Source organism: Chinchilla lanigera, unplaced genomic scaffold, assembly GCF_000276665.1.
Source record: "Chinchilla lanigera isolate Chin_1 unplaced genomic scaffold, ChiLan1.0 scaffold00067, whole genome shotgun sequence".
NCBI lineage: Eukaryota > Metazoa > Chordata > Mammalia > Rodentia > Chinchillidae > Chinchilla > Chinchilla lanigera.
The window spans coordinates 1,174,946-1,186,547 of record NW_004955468.1 but is presented as its reverse complement, the minus strand read 5'-3'; the positions used below and the strand labels follow the sequence as shown (position 1 = coordinate 1,186,547).

Genomic DNA, 11,602 nt, shown 5'->3' with positions numbered 1-11,602 from the left:
CCCCCCCACGAGGGCAGGAGGCCAGCTTTAAGGACCAGCTGGGGGGCCGGGGTCAGGTCGAAGTTTCCCTGGCCTGGTTCCCTGGCTCCGGGATCCTCACGGCTGAGGGCAGTCCGTTCCAGGAAAGAATGTCCCCGTTTGTGGTGGCTGCAGCCCTGAGGCTCTGCTTTTCCTGGAATCCAGGTGATCACAGGTTAGGACAATGGCTGGAGACTGCTGGGCACACTTAAATGTCCCTGTAAATCCCTGGTCTTCTTGTCCTCGGAGAATGTGATAGGTTTTATGTAAAATTCAGGACTAACCAACCTTGTCTTGCCGACTTCTAGACGGACACTCCCCAAGTGATGAACATAGCTAGCTGCAGAGCTGAGAAGGGATGTGATGCAAAGTTTTATGTAACAAAGGCTACAAAATAAAGTCAAGCTTTGTTCTGCTTTGAGTTATGTACTGGGCATCTATACGCCCAAGTTCATAGAAAGATGCCTTTTCAATCCCTGACTGTCCCAGAAAAAATACACATATCATGCTTTTGAGGAGTAACAGGCTGAGCCAGGGGTGGTGGTGCACACCGGTAATCCCAGCACTCCGAGAGGCTGAGGCAGGAAGATGGGAAGATTGGCCCTAACCTGGACAATTTACCAATTTAGCAAGACCCTGTCTCAAAATTTAAAAATAAATAAGTAAGTAAATAAATGTCTAGGAATCTAGCTTGGTGTGAAGGCCTTTACTTCAGTCTCTAGTACTGCCCAAAACAAACAAACAAAAACCAAATCCCAGCACTCAGGAAGCTGAGGCAGGAGGATCGTTATGAGTTTGAGACCAGCCTGGGCTACAAAGTGAGCTCAAGGCCAGCCTGAACTGCAGAGCGAGACCCTGTCATAAAAAAAAAAAAAAAAAAATCAAGGCCAGCCTGGACTACATAGTGAGTTTAAGGCCAGCCTGAAGTACATAGTAAGACCCTGTCTCCTCAGGCCCAGGTGCCTGACCAACCTTACACTGGTCTCTAAATACGTCAGATCCCAAAGTCCTGAGAATCTGGTTGGTGTCCAGAGATCAACACAGAAAAGAAACAAGCCGGGGTGGTGGCACACGCCTGTAATCCCAGCTGCTCAGGCAGGAGGACTATAAGTTCAAAGCCAGCCTGTCCAATTTAGTGAGACCCTGTCACAAAATAAAAATTTTAGCTGGGTGTGGTGGCACATGCCTATGATCCCAGCACTTGGGAGGCAAAAAATAAAATAAAAATAGTAAGCCAGGCATGGTGGTACATGCCTATGATCCCAGCACTTGGGAGGCTGAGGCAGGAGGCTCTTCAAGAGTTCAAAGCCAGCCTGGGCTACATAGCTAGACCCTGTCTCCAAAAAAAAAAGAAAAAAAAAATTAAAAGGACTGTAGCTGTAGCTTACTAATACAGCATTTGCCTAGCATGAGTGAGGCCCTAGGTTTAATCCCTAGCACCACACAAAAATTTTTTTAAAAGAGAGAGAAAAGGGAAAAAAAGGAACTAAAGGAAAAGCACAGTTGACCAGTATCTTCCTTTTTTTTGAACCAGGAATCGAACTCATGACCTCAGGCTTGCCAGGCAAGCACTTATGCCACTGAGCTATATCCCCGGCCTGGAAAGGCACCGTTGGAAAGGTGGTTCTTCTCCTCGGCGCACATGGGATTTGCGGATGGAGAATTTATAGACTACGAGGGAGTCTTTGAAGGGTCAAGGATGACACGGGTCCTGTGGCCTGAAGCAGCCAGGGGGCAAAAGTGCCACCCAGAGGTAAGGCCAGTTTTGGGGTGCAGGGCAGTCCAGAGGGGGACCAGAAGCTCAGTGTGAGATGCAAACTGCACGCCCAGGTGCTGCTGCCGGTTAGGTCTGGAGGGCAGCGTGAGGTGTGGCATGGTGAGCAGCCACAGCCCTGGAAGCTCTCGAGGGTGGAGGGGAAAAGGACTGGGAAGGCGCCCTGCTCTGGCTGGGGAGGTAAGGGGGACCAGCCCCGGATGGAGCGGGGTACCAGGGAGTGTGGCAGGGGCTCTGGAGGAAAGGGAAGAAACCCTGGGCCATGCAGCTAGGGCTGGGGGTGTAGTTTAAGGGGTAGAGCGCTTGCTGAGCATGTAGGCCCTGGGTTCCATCCTCATTACTGAAAAAATAAAAAGTACAAAGCCAGGTGTGGTGGTGCACTTCTGTAATCCCAGAACTTGGGAGGCTGAGGCAGGAGGATGGCAGAGAGTTCAAGGCCAGCCAAAACTACATAGTGAGACACTGTCTCAAAAAACAAAACAAGCCAGGTGTTGTGGCACATGCCTGTAATCCTAGCACTCCAGAGGTTGAGGCAGGAGGATCATTGGGAGTTCGAGACCAGCCTGGGCTACAAAGTGTGTTCAAGGACAGCCTGAACTGCATAGCAAGACCCTCTCTCAAAAAGACAAATATAAAAATATATAAATTAATAAATTTACCAACAAAGGGGCAGGTTGCTCTGCAGAATGCTGGTCTAACTAGGTGTGGTGGCACATGTCTATAATCCCAGCACATGGGAGGCTGAGGCAGGAGGATTACTGTGAGTTTAAGGCCAGCCTGGGCTACAAAATGAGTTCAAGGCCAGCCTGAACTACAGAAGACTCTGTCTCAAAAAGACCAAAAAAAAAAAAAAGAGGAGGAGGAGGAGGAAGAGGAGAAGGCAAAGAATGCCGGTCCATGGTGCACTCCTCTATGGGGGTCTTTTCTCCACACAGCTAGGTCTGGGGTTGGCTAGCTGGCATGACTGCCTGCACCACCTGGCTCAGGTACCATCTCTCCCAGGGCCACCGCCGTTCCCACCACGGCTCGCCAGCATCCTGCTCTGCAGGTGTGCCAGGCCCAGGGGAGGCGGTACCAGCAGGGGCTCACTGTGGCTCCTGGGCATCTTTGGGGTCAGCGCGTGTGGTAAGCATTTCCTGGCTTTCTCTTCCCACTCAGGGTCCTGGCCCATTTTTCTGCCAGTGCTGATGTGTGTGAGTGTCAGTGTGCAGAAGTCCTTGCAGCTTCTGAGTTCTTTTTTTTTTTTTTTTTTGGTATCAGGAATCAAACTCATGACCTTGCAGGCAGGTGCTGTGCCACTGAGCTGTATTCCTGGCCCCCAGCTTCTGAGTTCTAATCACCACTTTGGATGTTCTTTTCCCAGCGTCCATTAAACATCCGGTTTAAGGGCTGGGCTAAGCACGGGCTCCATACCTGAGCTGCACTCAGCCCAGACTTATACTGAGAGGTTTGTCACCTCTACCTTGTTCCGGGCTATGAACTGAATACTTGTGTCTCCTGTAAAATTCACAGCTGAACTGAGTGTAATGGGAAATGCCGGTACTACTAGCGTTGGGGAGGCTGAGGTAGGAGGATCATGAGTTCGAAGACTGTATCAAAAACACCAAACAACAACAAAAAAAAATTGAAAATCTAATCATCATGCGATGATTTTGGGAAGCGGGGGTACTGGGAGGAGATTAAATCATGAAGGTTGAGCTCTCCTGAGGAAGGTTAGAATCCTTATAGGACCTCAAGTCAGGGGTGGTAGCACATGCTTGTCATCCCAGCATTCTAGGAGGCTGAGGCAGGAGGGTCACAGGTTCAAGCCTAGCCTAGGCAGTTTAGCATCATAGGGAGAACTTGTCATTTTTTTTGGTACCAGAAATCAAACTCAGGACCATTCATTTGCCAGGCAGGCACTGTGCCACTAAACTATATCGCCAGCCCTCAATATAGTTTTAAAAAGCCAGGTGTGGTGGTGCATGTCTGTAATCCCAGTACTCAGGAGGCTGAAGGAGGATTGCTGTGAGTTTGAGGCCAGCCTAGACTACACAGTGAGACCCTGTCTCAAATAACCAAAATGATGATAATGAGGAGGAAGAGGATGATGACAGGGAATATAGTTGAGTGCAAAAGCTCAGGACCAGGGGCTGGGGATTTAGCTCAGCGGCACAGCACCTGCCTGGCAAGTGCAAGGTCGTGAGTTCAGTTACCGGTACTGGAAAAACAAACAAACAAACAAAAAAAGTTCAGGACCATCAAAAAAGTTTTACCATTTTTAACTATGTTTCAGTGATTACGGCAGTGTCACCAACACCATACTGAACTTTTTGACAGGCTGTTCTTGTATCAACCATGATAAACCCTGCCTTCAAAGCCTCCCTGCCCTCTTCATTATTGGCGCAAAAGTATTTCTAAGACGTTTTAATCAAATGTAAGTTGCAATCATATCAACGTACACTGTTCTAGTATGTCACCCTGCTTATTAGCAAAGCCTCTGGTGTTGAGGGGAGGTAGAGATGGACAAGAGGTTTTGTTTTTTTTTTTTTTTTTTTGTCTTTGAGACAGGGTCTCACTATGCAGTTCAGGCTGGCCTTGAGCTCACTTTGTAGCCCAGGCTGGTCTTGAATTCGCAACAATCCTCTTGCCTCAGCCTCCCAAGTGCTAGGATTACAGGCATGCGCCACCATGCCAGGCTATGGGCAAGAGCTTTGCAGCATCTAATCTGGGCGGGCTCCTAGGACCGACTAATGGTCTCCGAACCCCGCTGCGACCCGATCTGCCCTAGCTCGTCGCCCCGGAGTCGGTTAAAACCGGCTCTCGAAGCCGGGAGAGGGCGCTGCACGCGGAAGGCGCCGTGCACGGAACGTGGCCACCAGAGGGCGCTGCCGCTATGCACTTACCTACTGTGGACCGGGTGCTGTCGTAGACAGAACACAGGCTCGGGCGCTCGAAGCACCACTCAGAGCCTGACAACCTAAAAGGCCGCCAGGATGAGGGAATCTGAGTGCGGCTGGGAAAGCGTGACCTCGGGACCTGCAGGGGAGCCCTGGGGGCGTGAGGACAGCAAAGGTGGGAGGCAGGCGACCAGGGCAGAGCCTTCCTTTTATTCTGAGCACCAAGGGGAGGCTGTGGGGGTGGGGACACACCCACCTCCAAGGCTGGTTGTGAAATGAGAAAGACAAGATGTGTTTTGGGAGGTTGACGAAGGAGGATCCCAAGTTTGAGCCCAGCCTGGGCAATTTAGCCACTTAGTGAGACTCTGTCTCAAGATAAAAAAAAATTTTTTTAAGAGCTGGCGATGTAGCTCAGCGCGAGGCTCTGGGTTTAGTTCCCGGTACTGGGGGAGGGCGTGTAAACGCTGCCATGTGGCACGGGAAGGGGAGATAGGTCACAGATTCTCGCTCACTCCGCTCGCAGACGCTGGAACCACGCCAAGAAATGCACCGTGACCTCTGGAGGGAAGAGGAACCGGGGAGGACTTGACGGAGACGGTGGGAGGGGGGTGCGATGAGCGTCACTCGGCTGCCGCGTGGGTCACAGACCACAGGGCGTGGGAGGAGCCGGGCTGCGTGGCCATGGCCACCGCGTCCCCTGGGGCCTGTTCCATGTCAGGGGCTGCAAAGGGACATCTGGCGGCCTGGGACCGTGCGGGAGGGCTGACCCCTCCTCGAAAAGGTAAGGCTGATAGCGTTTGGTACCCGCAGCCCCGGGTCTGGGCCACGTGACTTTAACCTGGGGAGGCAGGGACAGCTCTGACAAACGTGCTCACCGAGATACAGAAGCAAGTGACTCACTCAATTTCACACAGCTAGGGACCAATAACCTGAATCTAGACAGACATGTCAGCGGCCGTGTGTTGTTTCTGAGACGGGGTCTCCCTCTGTAGTCCAGGCTGGCTTCAAACGCATGGCGACCCTCTTGCCTCAGCTTCCCAAGTGCTGGCCCGCTATGCTGTTACCCCTTGTGGTGTGCTGCCTCCCAATCCTTTTGCTGTAGCCTTGTTCTCAGTCACTTTATGCTTTTTTTTTGTTTTACTTTATTCCTTTTTAGACAGGATATCGTGGAGGGCTGTGAGCAGTCACTAACACCTCAGTATGAACTAGCCAATCTGCTCACACCACTGAAAATAAGCACTGCTTTGGCACTTACGGGCCACCAGCTTGTGGGAGTTAAATAGCTGAGCTTTGGAGTCACGATGCCTGGGACTGAGGCCCAGAACCGCCCATTCCCAGCTGTGTGACTTAGGGCGGGCGCCTCACCAAACCGAACCTGTTTCCTCATCTGTGACATTCCTGTTTCCCAGCGGCCCAAAGCCCTGTACGCCTCGCACTTCGGGACCTGGGCTTGAGCACACCGACGCCCTCCCAGCGAGAAGGAACCAAAACCAGGTTCTGGGAGAGGGAAGTAGCGTTTCCTGGCCCAAGTCGGGGCTTTGGGACATGGCCCCTAGGTGACAGGAGGCAGCAGATGACTCACTCACTCTGCACAGGGACAAGGCCACCTTGCCGGCTGGGCCTGCCGGGTCGCCCTCACGCTCTCTCTCCTTCTTGCCCGGCTCAGGGCGCCCATCCGGGTGGGGCTGCGGGAGGCAGATGGCAGCCCGCTGCCCCTCTCTGACTGTGCAGCTGGGGCCCCGGGACCCCCAGACCCGCTGTTAAAATGCGTCAAGCAGCCACTGTCCACTTCTGAGCCCAGCTCCCTGCAGGGCCCAGCAAGGAAGGATCATTTCACTCCTGCTGAGTACGCGACCTCCCTGACCCAGCTCCAGGGCTGCTGTCCATGCCCACCCCAGTCGGAGGAAGTTCCTGCCAGTATCTGGTGTTTTCCCTGGCTCAGCCCGAGGTCAGTCCCTGCACCCCAAGTTCTGAGTCCCCAGATGCGGGTGGCACCCACTGAACCCAAATCCCAAAACATCCTCAGAGCCCCACCTCACGCGGCTTCCTTCAGGAAGCCCTCTGCATTTCCTCACCGCGCCAGGGGAAGGGTTCCTGGCGCCTCCCAGGTCCCTTGTGCCATCCGGCACCCCTGGCGGAGTCCTCCAGGTGACCCCCTCTCTCCGCCAGGGCGCAGGCTCCACGATGCTGCTTCCTGCTCCCCCGTTTATGGTCTCAATTCCGGCAGCCGCGCCAAGGACGCACAGCAGAGCGACAGCTCCACGTTCGCTGTGTGACTGCTGGCGTGGCGGTGACCCGGGCCCCCCTGGGCAGTGTGCATTGCCCCCGGCCCAGGGTCCGGGTCCATGTCACTCCCAGCCTGCTGCACACAGGGGCCCTGCAGCCCGGGGTGGGGGAGGGGGACAGGATGTGAGTCCAGTCCCCAGGTGGCCGCCGCTGGGTCACAGGGCGGTTCTCACGCTCTTGCTGGCGGAGGTGGAAGAAGAGGAGGAGGAGGGAATCTCCATCTGCTGGGGATGCAGGAGGAGGAGGCTGGGAGCTCGGGGAAGCCGTGGGTGACCGTGGACAGGAAAACCAGGCACACGGGTCACTGTTACAAACCGTTAAATACAACACGTACACAGGCCGGGGGCGGGGGACAGCCGGGGTTCAGAGAGGCCACAGCGGTCAGGGGGTGCAGTCCAGCCCGGTCCTATCGGGGGCTCGAGCTGCCGTCGTCGGAGGGGCTGGGCTGGCGGAGGCCTGGCTGCTTGTGGAGGCCTCGCAGCTTGGCCAGCAGCTCCTGGACGAAGTCCTGAGGACAGGGTGGGCGCTGAGAATACAGGGAGGGGGTCTCCCAGTCCCTCTGGCCCCCCCCCTTCCTGCTGCTTTGGGGTCATGGGAAGGATGTGGAGTTAGGGAGGGGTTTGGGGCACAACAAGAGAGCAAAATGGAAAAAGAAACAGGGAAAGAGAGAGATGGGTGCTGGGTGTGGTGGCACACGCCTGTTTGCCAGCACTCTCAGAGGCTGAGGCAGGAAGATTCTCTAGAGTTTGAGGCCAGCCTGGGCTACATAGTGAGTTCAAGACCAGCCTGCACTACATAGCGAGACCTTGTCTCAAAAACACTAAAACAGAGAGAAACTGACAAGAGACACGCAGACAGACACCCGGGGATGAAAGACACAGGGACCCAGGAAGATGCTTCTCAAGCCAAGAGGTGATCAGGAGGGTCCCCAGAGACAGAGGCCTGAGACAGCTCCAGGGCAAACTGACACAGCGTGACGTTTGTCCCTCAGGCAGCCCACAGCTGGTTGGACAGACATGAATATTTTTCCCTTTTAAAGCAGGGAAGGAAGTGGGAGGGGTTGGGTGGCCCAGCTTTAGGGCTGGAGGTTGGGGCCCCCCAAGAGGTGGGGCAGGGAGCCCAGCAGTGGAGGGAGGGGGAGGAGGCAGCGGGAAAGGGCAGCCACAGGGCCGCGGGAGGGGCAGACACAGGAGCAGATGGGGAAGCGGCTGGAGCGAGCTCGTCAAGGATCCCCTGCAGCAGATGGAGAGAGAGGAGGAGGAGGAAGAGGAGGCGGAGGAGGAAGACAAAGGACATCGCGGGAGAGCGGGGAAGAGCTGCGCGGGGCCGAGGCTGGCCTCCCTCCTCCTCCTCCTCACAGGCAGAGAAACTCACCTCTGTGGGGTCCGTGCATGACGTCAGGAGCCCCTGCATCCCCCAAGAAAACAGTAAATGATTAATAACTACGGAGACCCTTCCACCTGCCCCCCCCTCAGTCCCCCCTCCTTCCTCACTGCAGCACTGGTAAGAACTCTGGAGCCTGGGGCCTTGGCACTGAGCTACATTCTCAGCCCTTTTTACTTTTATTTTGACAGCGTTTCACTAAGTCCCTAAGTTGCCCTCTCTGAGCTCCAACTTGAGATTCTCCTGCCTCAGCCTCTCACAAGTGCTAGGTGTGTCTCCACCCCTGCTCTCTCCTTTCCCAACAAAGCCCAAAGGCAGCGAGAGAAACGGAAGTTGGGTCCCCAAGGCCTTCAAGGAAAGGACACAGCCTGCAGATCTCACAGAGCGAGCTTGCGGGGGTTGGGTCACCAGGTCCCTTCGTGAAGAAGCCACATGTGTACCCCTGGAAGGGCAGAGACCATGGGGAAACGGCTCGGCAGCCAGACTGCCTGGGTTTGCATCGTGGCTCTGCTCTGGCCAAGCTGTGTGACCCTTGGCGGATGATTCAACTTCTCTGGGCCTCATTTTCCTTGTCTGGAAAATGGAGATAATAACCGTGCCTACTTTAGTGGGTTTTGTGGAGACTGGAACAGTTAGTTACTAAGTGTAGCCGGGCATGGTGGCCCAATCCTGTAATCCCAGCACTCGGGAGGCTGAGGCAGGATTGCAGAGAGTTCCAGGCCAGTCTGGGCTACCTACCTAGCAAGACTCAAAAACCAAAACAAGATGAAGAGTTACTGCATGCAAAGAAATCAAGCCACCGTCTGGTGCACAGTTAAGGGCTCTTAAAATACGTTAACTCTGGCCAGTCTTGGGGGCAACGCAAGGCGCAAGGCTGGGGGCCTTTCACCCGTCTACCTGGATCTTCCGGCTTCGCTCCTCTTCACTCTCCAGCTCCAGCAGCTCATCAATGTTGACCTCATCAGGCATATCCGCCTCCTGTGGCGGGAGAGAGGGCCGCTCAGGGTCCCTTCCCCGCCCTCCCTGGGCTTTGTCCAGGACTTTGGAGGGGCCCCACGGGCCCAGCTGGCAGATTCTGGAGCAATAATGTGGCAGTCAGGGACAGCACCGCCGAGGCGGGACATCTGGGTGCTGGGGGGAGGGGTGACAGATGGGTTGATGGAGGCCTGGGGCCCTGTACCAGCCCGATGCCTGGGCCCATGGGCCCCGGGAACCTCGGGGTTGGCACCGGTCTCTCCCCTTGGCCGCAGTTCCCACCAGGGAAAACAGGCCTGGTCGAGTTTTGGAATGTCAGCTTCTGGGATTCAGGAGAGGGGCTGGCTTCTGCCCTTTCAAGGAAAAGTCTCAGCACTAGGTGCGGGGGAGGGGAGGCTGCTGGGGCGGGCCCCTTCCCCCAGGGGACAGGAAGGGGGTAGGGCTGGGGGCAGCTGGGGCTGCGGGGAGATGACCACCCATGACCCCCAAGGTGGGAGGTCGAGATGAGTCACGCGTCTGTCCCTGAGTGAGCGGACATCAGGGACGTGCAGAGCTTGGTCTCTTGGGGCAGCAGCCCAAAAGACAGCTGGCTCACCACCCCTGACAGGGACAGGACCCAGCTGTCCCAGCAGGAGAGCCCTGTGACTAAGGTCTGACCCCCAGAGTCCTGCTCTCCAGTGGGGGAGGGGGTCGTGTGCAGCAAGGAGGGTCCGGCAAAGCCCTGGGGTGTCTGTGTGTTACAGGCCTGCGTGAGTCTTGGCCTGAGCCTGACACATGGAGAGTCCAGAGCTAGGCATGGAGCAGAAGTATGTGGCATCTGAGTGGCTCCCCACAGGGCCACCCAAGGTACCCACTGAGGATAGCACTGACCTCCATCAGCCACGTCTGCCTGTTCACTATCTATGAGCTCAGATGTGTGCCTGAGAGCAGGAGGGCCTATGTCACTATCGGGGTCACCATCATTGTGCTCAGAAGGTTCCTGTCATGGCACACACCTTTAATTCCAGCACTCTGGGAGGCTGAGACAGGAGGATCCCAGTTTTGAGTCCAGCGTGGGCAACTGAAAGACTTAGCGAGATGCTGTCCCAAAATACCGCCAGCTCTGTGACACTTGGGTCTGTGTATGTGTACTGCTATGTCCGCAAGATACCTGGCTACGTTCCTAGGTACGCAGATGTTATAGGAAGTGTGGCTTCCAGCAAAGGCCCAAGTGACAAAGCATCCATGTCTGCCTGTGGCTACGAGCCGATACATGTAGCTCTAGCTTATGCTGTCATGCGCCAAGGGCAGCCACAGTTGCCGTCGCTTTGCTACCGTGCACACCTTGAGCTTTTGCATCCTGCTGCAGCTGTAACTGCTGTTGATTTCTATGTGAGGTTGGCCATGGCATCTGTGGTTGGGTTTGCTGGCAGCTGTGACTTTTTCCTTGGGAAGGTAACGGATGGTCGTATGTAACTCGAGTGGCTCCGTGGCCCAGGCGAGCCACCACAGCTTGTCTGTGTGCCGCCACCGCTTGTACTGATGCGGATCTCTGCACAGCGGTAACTTGAGTCATCTTGTGTTGAGCGTGGTTGTCGTGTGGGGCATGCAGCTGTGGCCTGTGCTATTGTGTTCTGGGGGTGGCCTGGTGTAGCTGTAGCATGTGCGGACCCATACATGCCCACAGCCTGTGTCCCTGCGTGTTTGTGAGTTCGTGTGTGGCTGTGGCTGTCAGTGGCTGTCACTTGTCACCGTGGGCATCTGTGCGCACTGTTGTTTCCTCTGCTGCGCGTCTCTCGCGCTCCCCTCTCCCCACACGGCGCGTGGCTTTCACACGCCCCTTTCGCCTTTTCTCTGTGTATGGAGGCTGGGCCGCCACACCTCCCATACGCTAATACCGACCCTTCCCGGGGACCCACACGGTGTCTGGAGACCCAAGGGTGCGCGCGCGTCTGTGCCGTGAAACAGGGACCACCGGGACGATGCACGCCTGTCCTCTTGTGCAAAAGAGGGTGCACGTGCACTAGCGTCCAGCCCGGACCGCGCTCCGCCCCTCGCGCCCCCGTCCAGCCCCGGGCCCTCGGGGTCTCACCCTGCCGCGGTACAGCTCCTCCAGGCGCCCGTCTATCCACTTCTCCACGTCCAGCCGCCGCTGAAGCTCCCGCCGGTCGTACTTGACGGTGACGCGCGCGTGGCGCTTCTGGAGCCCCCCGGGGCTGCCCCCCGGCCCGCGGGCCCGCGACGGGGACTGCAGCTTGCTCAGCACGCGCTTGCCCAGCCGCTGCGCCGCCATCCCGAGCCGCCGGCC

At 56.1% G+C, this 11,602-nt stretch overlaps 2 protein-coding genes across 2 annotated transcripts in view; one reads left to right on the top strand and one right to left on the bottom strand.

The window, feature by feature from the left end:
- The first annotated feature begins 5,337 nt into the window (after positions 1-5,337).
- Positions 5,338-11,602, top strand: part of Spint2 (serine peptidase inhibitor, Kunitz type, 2) — a 38,493-nt gene continuing 32,228 nt past the window's right edge. The window contains exon 1 of the mRNA XM_013522432.1: positions 5,338-5,452. Within this exon, the coding sequence (XP_013377886.1) occupies positions 5,353-5,452 (100 nt within the window). The 5' untranslated portion in view covers positions 5,338-5,352. The remainder of the gene's footprint in view (positions 5,453-11,602) is intronic.
- On the bottom strand, positions 7,259-11,602 carry Ppp1r14a (protein phosphatase 1, regulatory (inhibitor) subunit 14A). The gene is made up of 4 exons (XM_005399866.2): positions 11,387-11,602; positions 9,238-9,318; positions 8,332-8,364; positions 7,259-7,465 (listed from the first exon to the last, which is right to left on the bottom strand). The coding sequence occupies exons 1-4, from the start codon at positions 11,585-11,587 to the stop codon at positions 7,364-7,366; spliced, it is 417 nt and encodes a 138-aa protein (XP_005399923.2). The 5' UTR covers positions 11,588-11,602; the 3' UTR covers positions 7,259-7,363.

Bases quoted from the DNA above. Each gene is read 5' to 3' on its own strand.
- Ppp1r14a (XM_005399866.2), bottom strand. From the start codon at position 11,587: ATGGCGGCGCAGCGGCTGGGCAAGCGCGTGCTGAGCAAGCTGCAGTCC. The intron at 8,365-9,237 runs GTAGACGGGTGA...TGGGGGATGCAG, and splicing joins AGCGAAGCCGGAAGATCCAG to GGGCTCCTGACGTCATGCAC. The intron at 7,466-8,331 runs GTGAGTTTCTCT...CCCTGTCCTCAG, and splicing joins CATGCACGGACCCCACAGAG to GACTTCGTCCAGGAGCTGCT.